The sequence below is a fragment of the Rhipicephalus sanguineus genome, chromosome 4 (genome assembly GCF_013339695.2).
Source record: "Rhipicephalus sanguineus isolate Rsan-2018 chromosome 4, BIME_Rsan_1.4, whole genome shotgun sequence".
NCBI classification, from domain to species: domain Eukaryota; kingdom Metazoa; phylum Arthropoda; class Arachnida; order Ixodida; family Ixodidae; genus Rhipicephalus; species Rhipicephalus sanguineus.
The window spans coordinates 71,456,402-71,479,896 of NC_051179.1; the positions used below are offsets into that span (position 1 = coordinate 71,456,402).

The 23,495-nt window shown below is 46.2% G+C and overlaps 1 protein-coding gene across 1 annotated transcript; it reads left to right on the plus strand.

The window, feature by feature from the left end:
• Positions 1–2: 2 nt before the first annotated feature.
• LOC119390222 (T-complex protein 1 subunit zeta) lies at positions 3–23,444 on the plus strand. The gene is made up of 10 exons (XM_037657790.2): positions 3–249; positions 3,630–3,693; positions 4,119–4,253; positions 5,208–5,599; positions 6,542–6,701; positions 7,078–7,160; positions 8,659–8,903; positions 21,874–22,110; positions 22,847–22,919; positions 23,282–23,444. Exons 1-10 carry the CDS (start codon positions 113–115, stop codon positions 23,349–23,351), a joined length of 1,596 nt encoding a protein of 531 aa, XP_037513718.1. The 5' UTR covers positions 3–112; the 3' UTR covers positions 23,352–23,444.
• The last annotated feature ends 51 nt before the right edge of the window (positions 23,445–23,495 follow it).

A 23,495-nucleotide genomic window follows, 5' to 3' on the forward strand; every position in this document is an offset into this window, starting at 1 on the left:
AAGCTGCGTAAGCCTTGCTGGCAACTATGAGTGCGCGATTTCACGGGCGGCGTTTGAGTGAATGAGCACGTGAATCCCTGTGCCGAAGTTGCAAAGCTAGTTCGGCGAAAAAATGGCTGCAGTGCTTACATTAAACCCCAAAGCTGAGATTGCGCGCCACGCCCAGGCTCTGGCGGTCAACATCAACGCTGCAAAGGGTCTGCAAAATGTTCTTCGTACGAATCTGGGCCCCACTGGCACGATGAAAATGTGAGTAGGCATTGTACCGTTCTAGGCCTAAGCATCGTCGGAGCCTTGTAATTTAGTGTGCCGGCCTGCTTTAACGAGAACTTTGCTGGAGTTGATGCGGCGGTTGTTTGAATTACGCTCCCTCAAATAGTTCCGGACAGGATTTACGATAATTTTGAGTTTGCTTTGAGGAGTGATGGAGCATGTTTTGGTCAGGTGGTTCGGCGAGGCACAAAACGCCGGCTGGCGGTGAGGCCACTCTAGAAAGTTCGCGAAGGGCGTTGTGCCTGAAAGAATATGTTCGCAGTCTGTAGGATAGCGAACCCTAGGCAAAAAAGAATGATTTGGAAAACTCGGCTCATCCAAATTAGAACGAACAACTTTTTCTGCTCAGTGTCCACGAGTGACGGCCCATTGATTCCTTATATGGACAAGTTAAACGGTGTGCTGCAGTGAAGATAGCGCACCACGACGCGCATGGTAATACGAAAAGCAGTGGACAGCGTTTCTTCGTGCCATGCTACTTCATTTTCGACACTTATGTGTAGAGAATGTCGATATTGCACGTGTACAGTGGTGGCTTTCTGGCCTACCCCGAACAAAGCGTGCTACCTGATCGCAGCGAAGTGCTGTAGTTTGTGGTCTTCTGAAAGTGAAATCGAACTGAAGTTGAAGTGAATACGTGTGGAACCTATAGTGTTCGCTCACACAAACTATTTATGTAGCATTCGGGAGGAAAACCTCATGTAGCGTAGCGTTCACGTTGCCTTTCCATACTATAAACAGCAACATTGCAAAAATCTTTCGTTTCTCTTTATTGTAAACTGGTTTCACAGCAGTGCTGCGCACGACGCCACCTGTAGTCCTTTGTGTGTCGTTTTAAGGAGAGGTGGAGAGTTACAAAATTTTTTTTTTTCACTATGAAAAAAAGGTGATAGACAAAACATGATTATGCTGTTTAGTACATGTACTGTTGTCAGAAAATACATGTACTGTTGTCAGAAATACATCTGTACTTGGTTGATGTAGTGAAACGGGTGAGATGAGGGGCAACATTTTTCAAAGGCTTGATAACATCCCCATTGCATGCATTAGTGACCCATAAATGGCGTATCATGAACTAATGATGTAGTAGCATTTAAGTCCCATGCGTTAATGCTGCTATTTATGTCCACCTTGGTGGTACGGTGCTCGGCCACTGGCCTCTAGGTCTCTGGTTCGATCCTGGCCGTGGCGATCGTAATGGAGGTGAAATGCTAGAGGCCCATGTACTGTGCGATGTCAGTGCACAGGAACACTAGATAATCGAAATTTCTGAATCCCTCCTTTATGGCGTGCCTCATTAATCATGTCATGGTTTTGGCACGTAAAACGCCAGATATTATTATGCTGCTAAATATGACGTATAAGGAGTGGCCGCAGCCATACCATATTTATCCTGAGTGCCACATTTTTTGCCTGGCGCCAAAAATGTGTGATTTGTGCGCAATTTCAAAACAATGTGTTGCATGCTCGAAGCACACAGGTCTACAAACAATGCATGATTGGGTTTACCTGTTATGTTCCCCAGTGATATGATGTATGTTAGTAGTTATTTTGTAAAAATACCTGAATTCAAGATCGTTGCTGCAAAGTGCACTGAGTGAGACTTACACTATCGTACTTTTTAAGACATAGCTACTGCAGCAGTGTCTCCCAAGTACGAGATGGGTGTTATCCTCGGGAAAGTTGCAGTCATAGTTGTTTTCCAAAATGCCAACGCTGTACACTATGTTAACGCTGCAACTGCATTGAGTTCCGTCAAGAAAACCATCGTTTTCAACGTTAAGCAAAGTGGATGAGGTGGCAGTCTCAAAAATGCATTTGCTAGGCTATTCCAATGAGATTGATTGCTCAAGAGGCTTGCTTAGTAACTGCCCTATCTATGTTGTGATGCTTCGTGTAGCAGAGTCGTTGAACAGCAAAGTATGTTTACCTAAGGAACAGTGAAAGCTCTAATAATAATCATGCATGTTGGAACATTGCTACGCACTCAAAAGGCGTATTTGTTTTTAATTGAGTGTCTGCAGATAGACCTTAAAGGGCCCCTCACCAGGTTTGACAATTTTGATCTAACGAGCGCAATGCATACACTGGGCGTTCACGATCACGTCTGCCAAAATTTGCAACGCTAGGCGCCGCGGAAATGGGTCAAATTTCAAGGTGAACGCTGCTTGCCCTTCCTCTCGCGGGCGCGCGCTTTAGAGAATGAGGGGATGACGTACATGACAAAATGGCCCTACGTAGATGGTAGTGCTGTGACGTCGCTCCTCTACGTAGACGACTGTGCTCTGACGTCGCCAACAGTAGCACATGACGCTGCGATAATTATTTGACACGACATCTGTAGTGTGTGTAATTTGTTGCTTGAATAGATTAATAAAACTTGTGAGAAATAATGAGACACACAAAGGGAATGTGTGCGTCCTTTTCATTTTTTTTTTTTCGTTAATTGCAGCGACATGCGGGGCTAATGTGCCTCCCTTTCCCATGCGTTCGTGTCCCCGCGGTTGGCGCATCGAGCAGACGCCAGCCCTGGAAACGAAAGTAATGTTCTGGCGCGTTCGAGCACTCATTATGCTGGTTTGTTCTACCGCGTCCAAGGAAACGTTAATGTAGCACTGGCTCACGATACCGCCACTGTCGTGCCCGTAGAAATGTCTCAACTTTCATGCCCGTCCCGCAGAATCAGGCAGTACACCACAGAGAACGCCGACAAAACGCCCACGGCCGCTACATAAAAAAAAATGGTAGCGGCCGTGCAACGCCGCTCGCGTGCTCGGGCTGGCTCGGGCACGTCATGCGCATGTCACCATGCATGCGCATGACGTGTTCATGCGTATGTGTCAAGCGAAGAGCACAGGGAAGGGATTTGGCTTGCGAAGGCTACACGGGGCGAGTGGCAAGGGTTTGAAACTCGCCTCCTCGCAACGTGGTTTCGCGCCACTACAAATTATTGTTTTTCTCAGCCCGTAATGAACCGATTTGAAAAATTCTTGCCCCATACTGCTCTTCATTCGGCACACAACAACTTCCAGCGTCTTTGCTGTGTGGCCTGGTGCTATGTGGCCTGGTGAGGGGCCCTTTAATGGAATGTATATAAAAAAAAAAAGAAACTTGGTTGCAAGTACTTGAATCATACCACTTTCAACTAAAATTAAAGCTGTTGCATTTGCGAGTGAATTTTCGGGTTGAGGCTGATTGCAACTTTTTGCTATTTGAAGTAAAGAGGACAGCATGTAAGCACGCCTGTTGCTGTATAATAGCCTTTGTGGTGAACTTAGCTGCACTTTTTTTTTTATGCAAAAGGTAGGCTACAGCTATGTTTCTAAGTGCCCTCTTTCCCTTTCATATTTTTCCAGGCTTGTATCGGGAGCCGGTGATATAAAGATAACAAAGGACGGCAATGTCTTGCTGCATGAAATGGTAAGTTCAGGTGTAGATGTCTTTATGTGTCTGTGCTTATGTCATGTAACGACATAGGCATATTCTCAGTGAGCATAATATTGGGGTTGTTTGATACATGAGCACGTCCTTGTTCTGATGTTTACAGGCAAAGCAGTTGAAGACAGCTGGGATTTGAGTAGAGTGGTGTGGTTAGGGAATTAGCAGCTGTTCTGAATGCTATCACAGGCCTTTACTGTGTTAAGTTGGTGAACATGGGACAGTAAATTGGAGATCACTGGTAGAGATGACTTTGTGCTGTAATGGAATATGCCGATGATCATGTCACTATGGCTGTTTTATTATTATTACCAAAGTGAGTGCAGTATTGTCTGTAATTACTGTTGTAAAATTTGTGTTATGAAGCGAAGCAACCATATCAAATATGCACGTGATCACACTTTCAGCAAATTCAACTGCCCACTGCGAACCTCATCGCTAGGGCTTCAACAGCGCAGAATGACATCACTGGTGATGGAACAACATCAACTGTTCTCATCATTGGGGAGCTCCTCAAACAGGCAGACATCTATGTTGCTGAGGTTAGTAGCATTTATTATTGTGCAGTTGTACAGATGCTTGAGGTGCATACACATCATTGGCACTTCCACCACTGTGCTGTTCTTGTATTGACGCTGCATACTTGGCTCTTGTGAAGTGGGTTAGAAGGGTCTAACCGTGGCTGGCACGTTGGCATGTTGAATTCTCATTCATAGCAAGCATAGCATGTGGTTCCAGTCAACAACATTCCAGATGCTGCGACGTGAACTCATTCGTCCATCTACTTCAATGCATCTGAAGTAGGGACATGTGAAATGTCTCAAAGGTAACGTATCGCCAGATGTGAAGACTCAAGTATATTACTCCTGCACACAACTTGCCTTTTCTCTGTGTATGCTGTCGTGGCTTTGGCCAGTATGGGCAAGTTGCGGGAGGCATTTGTCACCTTTTATCTTGGTAGTCTAATCAAAGTTTTGCTTTTACGAATTCTCACAGCGATTGGGATCTAGTCCTAAAAAAAAAAGGAGATGGGGGAGTGTGGTTCTTCATGGAGGTTACTTGGAATGCCAATGGGCGAAGCGTTGCATGAGTTGTTACAGCATGAGACACAAACGTGGCGTCTCGCTGGCAGGTCCCACACACCTGTAGCAAAATGAGAACACCTCGGGCATCTCAATGCACTAGTTTGCACACAGGATTTTCTTAATGCTGTTCTTTTAATCCAGCCAATGCTTGACGCTCATGTTAATGATGTAATGGTTGTAATGCTGGAGGTCCTGGGTTTGATGCCTGCGGAATCTTCAGTTTTGAAGTTTGTTTTTCATTTCTAAAACTTACTGTTTTGCTTTCTAATGTGTTTCTTTTCTTACGTTAGCAATCGCTGCTACAGGGGATTGGTAACTCCCACAGGCTATTTTACCGCTTTTCTTTTTTGCTCATAACGATACTTCTAATGATTGTTTTGCATTACAAGAAGCTATCTTGCACCCCCGCAGGGCTTGCACCCTCGCATTCTGGCAGATGGCTTCGAGAAGGCGCTGACCAAGTCGTTGGAGGTGCTGGAGTCCCTGAAACTCACCCCGGGTGACATGAACAGGGAAATGCTGGTCAGGGTGGCCCACACGGCACTCTCGACCAAGGTGAGCCCCGAGTTGGCCCAGCACCTGACGGAGGTGTGTGTGGACGCCGTGCTGGCGATACAGCGGCCTGGAGAGGAGCTGAACCTGCACATGGTGGAGATAATGGAGATGCAGCACAAGACTGAAATGGACACCCAGCTTGTTCGCGGACTCGTGATGGACCACGGGGCGAGGCACCCAGACATGAAGAAGCTCGTACGGGATGCCTTCGTGCTGGCCTGCAACGTGTCTCTGGAGTATGAGAAGACGTACGTGCCAGCCTTCTTTTATTTTCTTTTGATGACAGATGATCCACCGCTCTGTTTGCTCCTTGGCCTTGTTTGCATAATCTGCCAAGAGAGGGTTGAGTGTCAGAAGATCGGTGTTCTGAGATTCCTGTGTACGTAAATGGACCCCCGAGGTTCACGTATTTTCGTCATTTCATTTCGGCGTTGGCTAAAGCATCACTGTGCCACTGTTGCCTTGATTGGTCACTCAGTGCAGTAGGCCACATGAAATAAGGAACGGCAAATGTAATAAAATATAAATTACGACCCGCCATGAGTATAAATGTTTCCGAAATGAAGCTTGAGAGAGTCGACAAGCTCATCTTCGAGATCCGGATGTTTTGACATTTTCAGTCGTTAGAAACTTCTCCTGGTTGACATGCAGCTGAAGATTTCCACCCTTTGTTTGCGGCACTCGCAGTCGTAGGCCTCCAGCACGCAAAAAGGATGCAATGCAGCTATCTTCAGCATGCAATATCACTTTTCCTTGATGTGAGCGTGCATAATAACAGTGCAACATCACCAATTGCACTTCACAAGGGAACAAATACGACGCGCACAGCTCAGTTGCACACGAAATCATCCTGCTCGAACTTGCAGCTAAATGTGTTCCGTTGTCATTTTGTGATGGCAATGACACTGCACCTTTTAGTCATGCTCCTCATAAGCTTAGCCATGCTCCTCATAATATTTACGTGTATGTTTCGATACTGCAAAATAGTTTAAAATAGTACTCGTGTATAAGCTGAGATGCATACGTAGCAGCAAGTGAATTCAAGAAGGTCATAAACAAAAATCAGGTAATTTTGTCAGACCCTTTTGAAACCCACTGAAGTTGCTTCAGGGAATGACGTAGGGCAACGTAGGAGCAACCATTGATTCACTTTTGTGCCACTTACACTACTGTGTTTCTCCTGTCTGCAGGGAAGTGAACGCTGGCTTCTTCTACAAGTCAGCCGAAGAGCGTGAAAAGCTGGCCCAAGCAGAGAGGCAGTTCATTGAGAACAGGGTGCACAAGATCATCGAGCTCAAACGCAAGGTGTGCGACACCCCAGAAAAGAACTTCGTTGTAATCAATCAGCAGGTGAGAAGCCATAGTATGCTTTGTTTTAGAAGTTGTTTGCTTTATTCTGCTTGTTTCGCAGTTTGATGGGGCATACTATGAATGGCATCATTTTGTGACAGAAATTCTGTCGTTAGATAACAGTTCTGTCGTATGCTATCAACTTCTTGCTTTAGCATAAACTTGTCACTATCTTGTGGTTGTGCGGCGTGTTCAGTGACACGTGCCTTTCAGATATGTGTAACTGAAAATTTTACCAGTCATTGATTCCTTCATCTTGTTCATTTCAAATTGTGGTCATGGTGTGGATATTGCTTCAGCCTCATTTTGTAGCGAAACTTGTCTGTTTTGATTGTCAAACATTCTAAGCTGTTACTTTTGTAACCGATTTTTTCAGGGCATCGACCCCATGTCTTTGGACCTTCTGGCCAAGGAAGGCATTGTGGCTCTGAGGCGTGCCAAGCGAAGGAACATGGAGCGGTGCGTTTTGTTAAAATTTTTACTTCTATGCGGGGCAGCTCAATGTGCTGCTTTTTGTTTGTTAATATTGGGTGTTTTCAGTTTGAAAATTTCAGTGGACCCATGCAGATAGGGTTTCGCCTGAGCGAACTTGCACCTGTCAACTCGGCTGGATTTTCCCTAAAGCCTAACAATATGGGCTTGAGCTACGATTTAAAAAGTGTTGTATTCAGTTTTTGCTGGGCATTGCTTTTTGGTGCATGTACTTGTAAAATTGTAGTAAGTTTTTGTTGAGCATACTAATTTAAGCATGTAGCGTGCAGTGAGCACAAATGGGGAACATTTAGTGTGTTGATGAATAGCTGAGGTTTCGCAGTGTTACTGAAACAAAGTCCGAGCAGAGTTTCGTTTATTGTTCTGCGATTGTACCCAAATAAGGCTTCTTGCACTCAGCGGATGTAGGAGGGACTTGCATTGAGGGCGTTTATTGCAACACCAGCAGAGTCATTGAAAATGCCACCGTGACCCTCTTTTGGGGGTTAATCACATCCTTTTGTACTGACCCCTGAACAATGCCTTGTTTTGTAAAAAAAATTGAATAAAAGTAACATTATAGTGTCTTCCTGAGGCTACAAGTTTGATATTGTTTCCTCCTTCCTGTACAGTAAAATCTCAATAACTCGACCCTTTTTAGTTCAAAAGAATCTTGTACTCGGACTTATCTTCAGGTCATGCCAAGCTTATACGTTAGCATCAGACTTGTTAATTTAGATGTATTTGGCTACACCCGGGTTAATTCAAACGATCCACAGAATGGGCCGAGAGTGCGCCATGAACGTGCAGCACAGAAAGGGTGTGAAAGTGGTGTTAGCGTCCAGCTAAAGCGGTATTCACACGGGGGACAAATCCTCAGGGGATAAAGGCGGAGCCTAGTGACATCAGCTCGCGAGGAGAATCCCCCACAAATGTCCCCCACTCACACGGACGAGGCGAACGGAGGGGGAGACCAGTGTTACCAGACTACTATGCCCGTTTCACCAGCTGCTGACAACCAGCTACAGAATGGACATGGACACCCGCTGCCGCTCTCTACAGGAGCAAGTGCAACAGTGTGGCCAAAAAAGGGCCCGAAATTCCGCTATATCACCCACCGCCGGGGGATCATTTGACCTGTCAGGGAAAACGTCTCCATGTCCTCCGAGGAGGCGTGTGGGGGTCGCGCCCACTCACTAATCCGTGACATCACGGTCATGGGATCCGCAATCCTCCCCGGTGTCCCCCATGGATTTCTCCCTCGTGTGAATATCCCTTAAAGGGAAGCAGCGGAGCTATACAAGAACCTTCGGGAAACGACAGTATAATGTTGGAATGGTCTGTGCCTCTTTGTTTACCACCACATGCAAGAGCGTTTGCTGCATGCCTTTGGAACTGCGTTGTTGCTGCACTATTTCGGCGATAGTTACTCCCGCTTGGTCTGCGGCAGTTCCAGCAAACATGGCTTTGTTTTGACTCTGTGCAGGCTGGCGCTGGCGTGCGGCTGCAAAGCCACGAACTCCTTTGAGGAGCTGACCCCCGATGTGCTCGGCCACGCGGGACTCGTGTACGAGCACGTGCTGGGCGAGAACAAGTTCACCTTTGTGGAGGAACTGAAAGACCCACGCTCAGTCACGGTGCTCATCAAGGGACCCAACAAGCACACGCTCACCCAGATCAAAGACGCCGTTTACGATGGACTGCGCGCTGTCAAGAACGCCATCGAGGACGGTAAGGAGGAGAAACCAGTGCGTTAGAGGTTTACTTCATGAAAGGCTTGGGAGTGTGATTCAGTGGACTCTCAAAAGCTTTTTATTAGGGGTGTGCGAATACGGTAGAACCCCGCTGTTACGTTCCTCACTGCTGCGTTTTCCCGGCTGTTACGTCGTTTTCCGCCGGTCCCGGCATAGCTCCCATAGGATACAATGTATTGGGAACCCCGCTGTTACGTCGTAACTGTCGGGCTGTTCCCGTATGATGCGTCGCGAAGTGCTCTCGGAGCTGACCGAGTGACTACCGAAGAGAGCGGTCATTGGTGCATTTTCATGCAGCTTGGCCTGGTTTGACCGTAACATTAGCCGCATGAGAGGTGCAAGCAACAGAATCTTTCGACTGATGCAAACAAATGCATCGCCTTCGAGATTCGTACTACAAAGATGGAGTCTATGACGTAATTGCTCACGAAAGCAAGACCTTCAAGATTGGCATTTACTATTGACAAAAGCATAGCCTTTGAAATTTGTATTTCACAAACATGGCGTCTATGACGTAATTGCTTGCGAAAGCAAGGTCTTCGAGATTTCACTTCTGCCATCGCGTTGGCGTAGACTCATCATCATCGTTATTTGTCGGAGGACGGGAGGAGTTCGAGCTGGTTGGAGCTCGCATGGTCGTGCGCGCAGTTCGCGGTCGGACTCGCCGTGCTGGTCGTGATTGCGTGTGCTTAGTTCTTTCATGCCTACAGCTGTTGGTGTTAAAAAAATCGCATACGTTGATTACATTTCTGTGAATGAGGCCGTCCCCAGCTCCGCGTTTCTATCAGTCGACTAGATCGTGGCTGAGCGTGCCAATTTTCGTGCTGCTCGTAAGCATTGAAATAAAATTCTGTACCGCTAAATATTTTGTTGTTTTTCCCGTTTTTCGGCTCTTGCGTTTCCCGTCTCTTACGTTTATTTCCTACGGTCCCTTCAAAAACGTATCAGCGGGGTTCTACTGTATTCGAACTTTCGAATATTTTTCGAATAGTGTTTGCTATTCGATTCAATTTGCACCGGAATTTTACTCTTTGAACCTCTGGAAAATGAATATATAATGGTTTATAATAATGGAAAATACAGTCACCGACCGTTTATTCGGACTCAGTGGGAACCGCCGAAAAGTCCGAATAATCGGGAGTCCGAAAAAAAGGATTCACCAGAAAAAAGCACTTCTATTGGCCCGGCGGCCGGAAAAAAACTTGTCAGTGCACGTCTGTACACATGTACGCTTACGCGCGACCAAGTCGGCCTTTATTTCAGCCAATGTTTGGCCACCTCTGCTGATCGGCTATAGCACTGCAACGGCCTACGCTAAATACGCATCTGATGGCTGTGGTGTGGGAGGTGCGTCATCACGGCAGTCACAGTCCACATGCGCTGGTTCGAGTACCTGACGGATGATCTCATCGCCCAACTCGGCGAAAACTCCCAAGGAACTTCCACCTGGTTAATAATCACCGCTTTTTTCGCCATCGTCAGGGCCTCGTAGTTACCGCGTTTCTTTAGTTCCGACGGCGCACACGGAACGGGCGGCGTCAGAGCAACACCTCTCACGCCAAGCAACAAGAGACTGAGACAAAGCTCGGGACGCAGATCAGGCCTAGCCACAGAAACATCTGACAACGCAAAGAAAACGACATTGGGCTAGTTGATGTTGCAGCGCTTCTGTTGTCGTACTCTCTTTGTCCGAATTAGGATCCGCATCGTACTCGTACGCGCTGTCATTTGCCTCAAACGCCTCACCGAAGCACCGAGCTGATTCCAATTTTGGCTTGTCTTGGCCTGCTGTTTGGCCGTGGTAGCTGGTCAATGGATACTTGACTGGCTAAAGCCAAAAGGCAGCCGTTACATGTAGCCAAACAAACATAGCCTTCGAGATCGGTAATTTCCGCGTGGATTTTTGACACTGGCACGACCTCCAGTTATAGCCAGTGCAACATTTTAGTGCCGGCAACTTAGCAAAAATATTGTAAATAGGGGTGTGCGAATATTCGAAATTTCGAATATTTTTCGAATAGTGTTTGCTATTCGGTTCGATTCGCACTGAAATTTTACTATTCGAACTATTCGAACTTCCCAAAGACAAATGCAGTCAACGTCCGATTGAAAGTGACCCCTCCAGATTTTTAATATGCTTCACCTCATTACATTCTCGTATTGCGGCAAAGCTGCCTTTCAAGCTCCGTTACGGTCGAACTTAGCCAAAAGACAAAGTCCGGTTGAAAATGGTCCCTAGATTTTCAATATGCTTCACCTCATTACATCCCCGTATTGCGGCAAAGCTGCCTTTCAAGCTCCGTTGCGGTCGAACTTGGGCAAGAGACAGTCAACGTCTGATTGGAAGTGGTCCCTAGGTTTTCAATATGCTTCACCTCCTCACACCCCCGTATTGCGGCAAAGCTGCCTTTCAAGGTCCGTTACGGCCGAACTTGGGCAAGAGACAGTCAACGTCTGATTGGAAGTGGTCCCTAGATTTTCAATATGCTTCACCTCATCACACCCCCGTATTGCGGCAAAGCTGCCTTTCAAGCTCCGTTACGGTCGAACTTGGGCAAGAGACAGTCAACGTCTGATTGGAAGTGGTCCCTAGATTTTCAATATGCTTCACCTCATCACACCCCCGTATTGCGGCAAAGCTGCCTTTCAAGCTCCGCTACGGTCGCAAATGTATTAACTCAAGAAAACGCTGCTTCCAACATGGAGATGAAAGATGTGGCAGAGTTGGGGGCTCAATTAATGCTGTTTTGGACCTGAAATTTGGGCAGGAAGTCCGAAAAATCGGACGCCGAAGCTTTTTAGCATCCAAAATTTCAGATGTTCTTATATATCGACGTCTACGAGGCAGATTTGGAACTCCGGTCTTGAAGGGAGCACACCCTTGTTCGCCACATCAGTTGGGCTTCAACAGAACTTGAAAGAGGAGGAGAGGCTGAGGAAATGGCATTTTTGCCTATCACGTGTAAAGTGTTGTTGGCAACACTTTGGTTGCACCAAATCATCTACATAAATACAATTCGGCCTCTACATTGCCTCACTCTTGGTAAGAAAGGGTAAGAAAGACAACTATGAAATATGACCCCACCAGCGCTTCATCAACCTAGCGAAAAGAAACACTTTCATGTTGCGATCTCAGAAGAACATACTTAGGGATTCTCTGCAACTTTTTCTGTAATTTCACTTCGAATTATTCGAAAAATGTTTGAGAAATATTCGAAAATTATTCGAAATTCGATTCGATTCGCACTCAATCTTTATTATTCGAATTCGCTTCGCACCCAAAATTTTGCTATTCGCACAGCTCTAATTGTAAACATTGCTGACAGCTTGTCAAGGCGTTCAACGTCGCACTCGACCAGCCAGCCGGAGTCCGAAAAATCGAACGGTGGGCTGTGGGGCGTCCGAATTTTTGGTCGTGAGTTTACATTACTTCAATGGGACGAGTAGCGCTGCCGCTGAGGTGTCCGAATAAACGAGCATGTCCGAATTTTCAGCGTCCGAATAAACGGTCGGCGACTGTATAACAACAAATCGGCGTGCAGCGTGCTTGGTCTTGCAGTTTGGGGCGTCGACGTGCGAAGCTGCTGGCCGCTTCTACCGGTGCTCTAAGTGGTCGCTGTGCGACGAGCTTGGCTTGGGGGTCCACTGCCGATGCGTCAAGTCCCATCCATGATTCCGAGCAGCCAGCGGGCGATGTGATTCGTTGCTTGCGACGAAGCACATTGCAGCTTCTTCGCTTCCGCGAAAAAGCCACAACTAGCGCGAGTTAGGCCTATTCAAAGTACGTCATGCTCAATCGCAAGTACAAAGAGTCGTCCAGCGATGGTCTTTGATCGTCATGATTTCTGAAGTGCTGACAAGCAGAACCACTAACCGTGGGTTCCACGAGTTATTCCGAGACGCGTGTCTGCGATGTTCGCGATGAGCGCGGCGCACTATCGTAATCTGATGATTGACGTCCCGCTTGCAGCTGCCAAATTAAAGCTTAATGATATTCTAAGTGATCATCCACCCGTGAATGCAGACCGAATGAACGCGTCCCTAAGTAGCGCGATTGTCGACAACCGTGACCTCGCGACGCATAAGCAGCAGACGACGCTCTTCCGGAGCAAGCATCGGACCAATGGCGAGGCATGTTGGAGCAACCTCGCGGACGCAGCCAATGGGAGACCTCGAAACGAACTTTTAAGGGGAGACGCTCCTCAAAACAACTTTTTTTTTATTTCTTGTAATATAGACTTTCAAATTCTGTTATAGGTATAGTTTTTCATGCAGGTTTCAAATATGTCATTACTTTTCATGTAGCTGCTACAGTTGTTGAGTTATGCCATACACAATGGCAAAATGTTACACTTTTTGCCGGAACTCTTTTATGTACTAAACTTTCAGTAAATGTATTGTGTTTAATCTTATTTGACTCTTTGTAGACTGTAAAGTGGTAATATCTATCCAGATATTCCGCAGAGATAATGGAACTAAGAAAAAGAAATTGTACTTTGTAACTGATTATTTTCAATCTCCTTTGAAACTGTAACCGAATATTTTCACAACTAATGCTAATAGATATTGCAATTTCAAGTAGATATTAGTAGAGCTGTGCGAATAGCAAAATTTTGGGTGCGAAGCGAATTCGAATAATAAAGATTGAGTGCGAATCGAATCGAATAATTTTTCTAATAATTTTCGAATATTTCTCAAACATTTTTCGAATAATTCGAAGTGAAATTACAGAAAAAGTTGCAGAGAATCCCTAAGCATGTTCTTGTGGGATAGCGGCATGAAAGTGTTTCCTTTCGCTAGGTTGATGAAGCGCTGGTGGGGTCATATTTCATAGTTGTCTTTCTTATCAAGAATGAGGCAATGTAGAGGCCGAATTGTATTTATGTACATGATTTGGTGCAACCAAAGTGTTGCCGACGACACTTTACACGTGATAGGCAAAGGTTCCATTTCCTCAGCCTCTCCTCCTCTTTCAACTTCTGTGGAAGCCCAACTGATGTGGCGGACAAGGGTGTGCTCCCTTCAAGTCCGGAGTTCCAAATCTGCCTCGTAGACGTCGATATACAGTCGACGACCGATAATTCGGACTCCACGGGGAACGCAAACAAGTCCGAATTATCGAATGTCCGAAAAAACGAATGCGTCAGAAAAAAAAATACGTGTATTGACACTTCAGGGTCCCGGTGGCCGAAAAAAGTTGTCAATGCGTTGCTGCCAGTACTTCCGCTTATGTGCAACCAAATCCGCCTGTATCTCAGCCAGTGTTATGTGATCGCTGTACGATGACGAGCTGGTTTCGTTCGTGAAGGCAACGCGTCTGTGCGGCGCACTTAGCGGTGTACAAAGAGGCAGCATGAATGGCGGCGCGGCGCGTTTGGGTTCTCGCCTATTAAATGCGTGCACTATGCATGCAGCTGCACCTGGCCACATGCACTATCGAGCAGTTGACTTAAGATGCTTATCGTAAGGCTTGTCAGCGACTCAGCTGTACTCGCGCGTTTGCCACCTGCCGCCATCACGCCTCCGTGCATTTCCACTGCTTATCCGTAAAGACATCGCCGCACGGCGCCGTGATAGCGGCCCCTTTGAATTTCCGGTACGCTTCACCCCATAACACTTCGGCATCGCGACAAAGCTGACTTTCGGACTCTGCTACTGTTGTAAACAGGTCGACTCGCGAAAGCGCTGGTTAGAACCTACGAGATGATAGACGCGGCAGAGGTGGGGGCTTTAATTATTGCCTTTCGGACCTGCAATTTGGGTAGAAAGTCCGAAAAATCGGACGCCGAAGAGTTTTAGCGTCCGCAATTTCCGACGTTCTTGACCATTGGCGTCTATGGGGCTGGTGATGGTGCCGCGAAAGCGTCCGAATTTTCGAGCATGTCTGGAAAATCGGCAGTTGACTGTATCTGCCGCGTTTCGTTGTCGTCGTTTCGGCCTTCGGCGCTGGCTGTGAGGGCACCGTTGGCGCCATTTAACTCAGATCTTTTGAGACAGCAGAGCGTAAAATAAAGCAAGTCTCAAGATAAAAATGAACGCGCGCGCAAAACGCTTTACTACCATAGCTTTACTATAGAGGCTAGAAGGTTGCTTTACCGCAGACGCATTCGACAGAATGGCGAATGGCAGCGCAGCGCGGAACCGGAATGTAGGATGTTCGCGATGTCGATATGATTTCCCACAGTTTACCAGTGCCTCCAAGATCGGCATTTCCAATCACAAATCTCGACCGAAATAAAGCCTCATAGATCACCAATTAGCTTTCGTTTTGATCTCTGAGGCCATACTTTGATGGTACGGGTGCCGTAGGAGATAATGGCTGGCGATTCGGCGTGCCCGACAGTCTCGGACAGGGTCCGGATTATCGAATGTAGATCTCGCAGCTGTCCGAAATATCGGTAGTCTTTGCACATTACTTCTATGGGATCATCGGCGGTGCCGCGTGACTGTCCGAATTACCGAGCATGTCCGAATTATCGGTGTCCGATTTATCGGTCGGCGACTGTATAAGAACATCTGAAATTTTGGATGCTAAAAAGCTTCGGCGTCCGATTTTTCAGACTTCTGCCCAAATTTCAGGTCCAAAACAGCATTAATTGAGCCCCCAACTCTGCCACATCTTTCATCTCCATATTGGAGACCAGCGTTTTCTTGAGTTAATACATTTGCGACCGTAACGGAGCTTGAAAAGCAGCTTTGCCGCAATATGGGGGTGTGAGGAGGTGAAGCATATTGAAAATCTAGGGACCACTTCCAATCGGACGTTGACTGTCTCTTGCCCACGGAGAAAGAAGTATTTGAGGAGGAGAATCTCTCGGCCGCGGCAGCGCGCGAGGGCGGCGCGATAGCGTCACGGCGGAGTGCGGTTACGCCGAAGCACGACAGATGACGCTTTCGGCCTGTTGCCATCTTTTACATGCTCTTCTATGGGCGCGACGCATAAAAAATCGTGATAGCGCCTCATACATTATAAAATTTCTAAGATTTCTGTCTGTAACATCAATAGGTAGATATGACAGATACTTTAGCTGCAGTTACTAATCGATATTGCCGGAATTATAGGCCGTACAGCGCTTGAAACGAACTGCTAGTAGCGGCCCATGAGCAGACGACGTCTGCCGCCGCATGCACACGCCCCTCGCTCCTCGCTCGCATGTTCTGCGCGTGCATGCGTAGGTGGCCTTGGGAGGGAAAGTTCCCTTGGTGATTTGCTGGTATTTTTTTTTCTCTTTAGCGCTCTCAGTGGCTTCCGCGCGTTGCGCCGGCGGAGCCGACTCCTCGATGTTTGCGCGCGCTTTTCACGCCGCGAAAAAGGAGAGTGCTTTGCAGATTTCGACCAGTGCTACTTCAGGATGGGGCGGAAATGTGTCGTGCCGAACTGCAGCAGTGGGTACGCGTCCTGCAAGGAGAAGGTAATTACCTTCAAAGTTCCTAGAGACCCAGTGAGGTTGGAAGCGTGGGCTCGCGCCATACCAAGAAATGACAGACAGCTGACGCCTCGTGACTACGTTTGCGAGAAGCACTTCTCGGACAGTGACATAGACAGGCGGCGCTATTATGGAGAACTTGGTGGCGAAGTTCTCCTTGACAAACCGAAACGGCCAGTGTTGTTTCGAGACGCCGTGCCCTCAATCTTTCCGCGCGCTGTCCCAGATACTTGTCTGCTGTTCTCAAAAAAAGAAAAAAAAAGCAATGTGAAATTTCAACCACCTGGGGTTTTGTAACGTGCACCTAAATGTAAGCACCCGGGCCTTTAGCATTTCGCCTCCATCTAAATGCGGCCGCCGCAACAACCTAAATCTGAATTGATGGCATATAGGGTAAGTCCCATCATTCGTTGAAATAAATTATACCTAACTCATTGAGTTGACGTTATCAAAAATTATAGATTTCACGTTGTACAAAATATATCACGCTGGTAATTTTCCTGTATGTGACGCCATTTTTCTCGTTAATTTACCGCAAAAACTTGGAGTGCGCTTGAGCTTCGCCTTTGAGAGTAGAACGCGATAGCGTAATCGGGCCCTGTGCGCATCGCCTTCTCAATTGCTAGCCTCGCCGACACCGACGCCGACACCGGTATTTCTGCGAAACGGGCTCGTTAACGCTGTCGCGTTAAAACACATCCATTCGGGCGCGAACGGCGAATCGGTGACTAATGGCCTTGAACCGACGAGCTTCGTCGGAGAGCGCGGTGAGAGGGACGCGCGCATTTTTCCTTCTCCGCTGGCGGACTCTCACGACAGAGGGCGCGGGAGCGCTGTGCCCGATTTCGTGACTTTATTAGGGCGCCCGAGCGAGCGCAGTTTCGCCTCCTCAAAAATTCTTGCTCCGTGCTCTTGCCTAAATTCGACCGTAATGGAACTTGAAAGGCAGCTTTGCCGCAATACGAGAGTGTAATGGGGTGAAGCATATTGAAAATCTGAAGGGGTCACTTTCAACCGGACGTTGACTGCATTTGTCTTTGGGAAGTTCGAATAGTTCGAATAGTAAAAGTTCAGTGCGAATCGAGTCGAATAGCAAACACTATTCGAAAAATATTCGAGATTTCGAATATTCGCACACCCCTAGATATTAGCATTCTACATGCCTTGAAGAATACGTGTGCCAAGTTTCGTTACTATACAAAAAATATAAGTTTATAAAAAGCTGCCCGCAAAACGTGAAATTGTCGAAAAAAATGAAAATGAGAAAAACAAGTTTGAAAGTTTGAGAAGTTGGCATTTATCAGAAAAATCACTATTTACATCAAATTGGGCCACAATTCGCCTCGACGTGTGCGTGGACGAAAGCGTAGACTCGGGGCAATCGGAATTTTCACAACACAGTTCGAGGAATGCCAAAAGTCCTTTGCGCTTTCCAGCCGCCTCTCGGACGCTGAGCTTCCGTTCGCGGCAAGTTGGGCATGTCGAACCCGCCACAAGTGCCGTGAGCGCGCCGATTTCTCAAAGCATCGTGTTGACTGCAGGAGCACCTACTGGTCTAGGCTCACTCTTGAAGAATCCAATCTTCTTTTGGGATGCAATGATAAATTCCACAGCAGCATCAAATTCACAACCACTGTCGCAGGGTTAGGTGTCGGCGTTAGGCCTATCCGATATTGGAGCGTCAGGGGCATCGTCCATCGCTGTCGCTTTGGGAAGCGTTCGACGCCGTTTCCCTCGATACTTGTGATGAGTCCTGAACATCAGAACTGCGCTTTTTAGGGCTTGCCATGGCACGAAAATACAGAAGAAAGGCAGAACAACTTGACCGCGGCGTTTGAAGCTTCGCTCTTTTGCCGGAGAGATAGTAGGGAGAAGGGGGTGGAGCGCGCCGCCGTCCAATGGCGGCCTCGTGCTGCGTGCCGCGAAATTCAAAACGCTCGACGTACGTGTTGTTTTTCACGTTTTTTGTTTATTCTGCGTGAAGATACGAGACTAACCCCTGGTGGATTGTGGAGAAGACAGCTTACACTGCATGCGGGCAGGATTGCAAATGGCGGGCATCGCGTCATTTTCACAACAGAAGGACGCAAACTACACCATTTTTCGCGACTTTTGCGCATTTCTCGCGTCACCGCTGCTCACTTGGAAGCCTTTTTAGATAACTTCTCGTGCGAATTTCAGCTTGATATTTTCAAAAATAAAAGATTATAGGCCAAGGATGCCAATACAGCTGAAAAAAAAAACACCAAAAGTTTTTTGAAAAACCGCGACTTTTCGACCCGCGTCTCCCCTTAAACATTTGCTTTTTCTACGCATGTTTCTGAACGCAGGACCTAGCTGAAGCGGGAAATTCATGAAGACGGGGAAATGCTCTTTTTGATGAGCCCAAAATGGCGGCGCCCGGTTGCACTATTGCGGAGCTCTAATTTTTTAGAATATGCTTGGGACCCTTTGCAATTTGTTGTCTGTTATTTCGCTTCGAAGTATTAGAAAAATATTCGAGAAATATTCGAAAATTATTTGATTCGCACTCAAAGTTTTGCTATTCGCGCAGCTCTACTTTTTATTTATTTGTGGTTTTAAGGTGAAAGCCTTAAATGTCTCGTGAGAAGCAGAATGTGACCGTTTGGTGGCATCGACAACACATGTGAGGCAGAAAATCGAGACTCGCAATAAACATCATTGTTGTCTTCATCATCGTCAGCATATAGAGTCACATGGATGTAGATAAAGACATATAAAGACAAGGATGTAGATAAGACTAATAAGAACTGATAGGGACTGATATACCCGAATAATGAGTTATAACGAAGTAAATGAAAAATAGTCATGTCATATATACAGTGTTACAAATATACGCTTATAACTAGGGGTGTGCGAATATTCGAAATTTCGAATATTTTTCGAATAGGGTTTGCTATTCGATTCGATTTGCACTGGAATTTTACTATTCAAACTAGTATTCGAACTTCCCAAAAACAAATAGTCAACATCCGATTGAAAGTGACCCCTTCAGATTTTCAATATGCTTCACCTCATTACACTCGTATTGTGGCAAAGCTGCCTTTCAAGCTCCGTTACGGTCAAACTTTGCCAAGACACAGTCAACGTCCGATTGGAAGTGGTCCCTAGATTTTCAATATGCTTCACCTCATCACACCCCGGCATTGCGGCAACGGTGCCTTTCAAGCTCTGCTGCGGTCGCAAATGTATTAACTCAAGAAAACGCTGGTTCCAACATGGAGATGAAAAAATGTGGCAGAGGTGGGGGCTCAATTAATGCTGTTTTGGACCTAAAACTTAGGCAGGAGTCCAAAAAATCGAAAGCCGAAGCTTTTTAGCATCCAAAATTTCAGCTGTTCTTATAATCGACGTCTACGAGGCAGATTTGAAACTCCGGACTTGAAGGGAGCACACCCTTCTCTGCCACATCAGTTGGGCTTCCACAGAAGTTGAAAGAGGAGGAGAGGCTGAGGAAATGGCATCTTTGCCTATCACGTGTAAAGTGTTGTCGGCAACACTTTGGTTGCACCAAATCATGTACATAAATAGAATTCGGCCTCTACATTGCCTCATTCTTCAAAAGAAAACTATGAAACACCACCACTCCAGGGCTTCAGCAACCTAGTGAAAAGCAACACTTTCATGTTGCTATCTCATAAGAATATGCTTAGGAATCCTCTCTAACTGCAATTGTGCCTTGAAGTATTCGAAAAATATTCGAGAAATATTCGAAAAATATTCGATTCGATTCGCACCCAAAATTTTGCTATTCGCACAGCTCTACTTATAACGAATTTTTGGATATAACGAACTTATTTTCGTGTCATATCCAGCTTTGTTATAATGAGGTTTGAGTGTATATGCTAACGGACTTGCGAGTCGACTCACTCAGGTTCACCCAGACTCAGATCGAGCTGGGAGTCTGGGTGAGTCCGGCTGAGTAATATTTTAGCGAGTCTGGGTCTGAGTGAGTCCGGTTGAGGAAAATTTTGGGGAGTCTGAGACCGAGTAAGCCTAAAGGGCAAAATATATTTCATGACTGAGTCTGAGTGAGCTCAAAATTTTTTGACGACCTATGGTAGCAGCCCATCAGTAATCGCTTAGCCACATAGTCCCTAGCCACATAGTCTGTAGCCGGGAACAAAACAAGCACAAAGACAGCTTACTCAGTCATTGCACTTCCAAATGTTTGCTTTGGCTTGCTTGACAGCTTTGGCGATAGCTTCAGGAAGGCACACGAAGCAATTGTTGCTGAGCGCGGACGGCCAAGAGCAACAATTGGCATGCACAGATGTGATCGGATGTTCGGCCAAGAATCTTGGCTCTGCTCGTGCAACAAGCTCGTGGTCATGTGACCTGCAGCCTTCACCTGCGTTTGATGTAAGAGTCTGTTATAGATCCTGCACGTGTTTGGCAAGGCGAGAAAGTGGCAGCTTCAGTGCACGTCTAGGGCTAAATGCCATGCAATCTTTGTTATATTTAGGTTTCCAACGCATGGTGTTCCATGGATATGAAGTTATAAAGAGTTAAATACATTGCTATATCGAGAATTTCATTATATTGAAGGTTGTTACATCAAGGTATGACTATTTGCAGTAAAATATTTTCAGTGTTTTTTACGTTTTAGTTTTAACTGCCTGTCTTGTGTAGCTAAGATGTTATGGCTGCTTCCTTTGTGTGCCCATTTCATGCACATTTTGTTTCTAGACTTGGAGTGATCTGTCTCAGTTGAGTCAGTATTTTCATGTTCCCTGAACCAAAAGAGGTGGGTGGCATTGTTGTGCTAAGCGCACTACAAAAACCAGTTCCAAACACCATTATGCAGGAGTTTGGAATTCAGACCAGTGTGCAAAATCGAATGCCTCAGCATCTGCGATTTCCAAGGCTACTGGTTTCCTTACTTGACCAGTGTCCATTTCACCCCGCAGACAGTTTTGCAGGGCTGTGTAATTTGCACTTAGCCATCTTGTACCATCCAATGTCTTGAAATTGAAAATTTCAAATGGCAGTACATGAACTGAGTGGGAACAGTAGGCACAAGGAGCTAACTTTTTTATTTGTCTACTGTGAACGCTGTACGATGGAGAGAATTACTTTCTAAAGGGTTTGCACCAAGATAAAGGTTCGGTATAATGATTGTTGGACATGTGTGGTATAGCTTGCAGTGTGCTAGGAATTACAATAATAGGAAGGAGGTGGTGAAATGGTCGAACAGGAAATGCTGCTGGAACTAACGTTTCAACAAGAGGACTTGTCTTCATTGGGGCTGCAATTAGCTTTCTTAGCAGCATGTTTATGTATGCTCACTCTTCCCCAAACTCAAAAGCGGAATGGGAGAAGAGTAAGCTTGTGTACCAAGAGGGGAAAATTGGTGATGAAGTGAGCGTGTAAAGGCTGTCAAAAACAAGGTGTTTTTGTGCTAGTTTCTTCAGAGGATTTATGGATGCACACTACGTTGGGTATTGTGCTTCCCCTGACATGGGTGTCTAAAAGCATTGATTTGCTGTGCCTGTGCAGGTTGTGTGGTGCCGGGAGCAGGTGCCTTTGAGCTGGCAGCGCACGCAGCCCTGACTGCGATGCGTCCCACGATTGAGGGCAAGGCGCAGCTAGGAGTGCAGGCGTACGCGGATGCGCTTCTCATCATCATCAAGACGCTGGCGTCCAACAGTGGCCTGGATCCGCAGGATGTGCTCGTGCGGCTTCAGAAGGAGCAGCAGCAGGCGCAGCAACCCATTGGCCTCAACCTACGCACCGGTGTGTAGCCCACTAAAGCGTTGGTCTCGTATTTTAAATCTCAGGTTTTCTGCTGAAATTGCGAGATGGAACTCCGCTACTGTGATGGTTTAGCTATTGTGGGAATGACAGACACCGTACGCAGATTTGCCTAACCTGTGTTTTTGGCTCAGTACAAGCAGCCTCCACAGTCAAGTTTTAGCCGTAGCCTGTCTCAAAGCTTAGGTGCTGTCAAACGAGGTATTAATCTGAAAGGCAGCACGTGCTATGGAAGGAAAATGAGCATGGTGCATGCATGTATTAATTCATGGATGGCTTGTGCAGCAAGGGTATACTTGCTTTAGTAAGCTTTACTGCGATACAGCTATGTAACACTGTGAAATGTACTAATAATGAGAACTGCCATGCAGTGAATTTAGGTCTTGTGTCGCATATTTCGAATTGCCAATATATTGAACTATTCTCTGATGCCCTTCAAGTTCTGTCCAGTTTCTGCAGTATTGCTTAGCTTAGTGAAGATGTAAAATTATGTTTGCATATGTAAAGTAGGAAGTGAATTGGTCGAAAATGCTCTAGAAGTGTATTGTGTACAGTGAAGTTTGAAGATATACCATTAAAAAAAGGAAGCAAAATAAGGCCACTCATGCTCAGAAGTGTTTCAGGGGATAAAAGAACACTAAGCGTATGTCCAGTGGCAGCGTGCATGTTCTTGCAGGTATTTACGTACAAGTATGAATAACTTTGTTTATCTTTTCAGGGGAAGCCTTGGTTCCTGTCCACGAGGGCATATTTGACAACTACTGCGTGAAGAGGCAGCTCCTCAACTCTTGGTAGGTGCATCCTCTTGTGTGAAATGTAGGAGTGTTGTGTGTGAGGACATTTATGGGAACGACTGTCTTGTGTTCAGGACAGCTTCTTTTCGTTGAATAAGCTGTTCATTATCACTGTTGTTGTGTTCTATGATGTGGAAGTAGGTCATAAAAAAGATATTGACGAGCCTTTGACGAGTCCTTGTAGTGAAAAACATGCATGGGGTCCAGTGAAATAAAGAAGGCTTGTGTGGCAGTTATTATGCGCAGGACAAGTGCTACTGTTCTATATATTCTGCTTGCTTTCTTGTCTTACTTGCGCAACTATCCAACACTAAATGCCACGCGTTCTATTAATGTCCTTTTCGTGTTCTATTTTTCAGCACTGTCATTGCAAGCAACCTGCTGTTGGTGGACGAAATCATGTTTGGAGGAGTCAAGGGAGCGAAATAAACATTTGCATTTTCACCTCGGGGGACGCACCTTCTGTTCTCTAAAGAGAGTCTGCTTGTGCTGCTGCTGTCCAAGAATAAATTATTGTTTGTAGCTTTGTCCTTTTTGTTTTGAGGTTTATACAGTATCATTCAATAATACGTT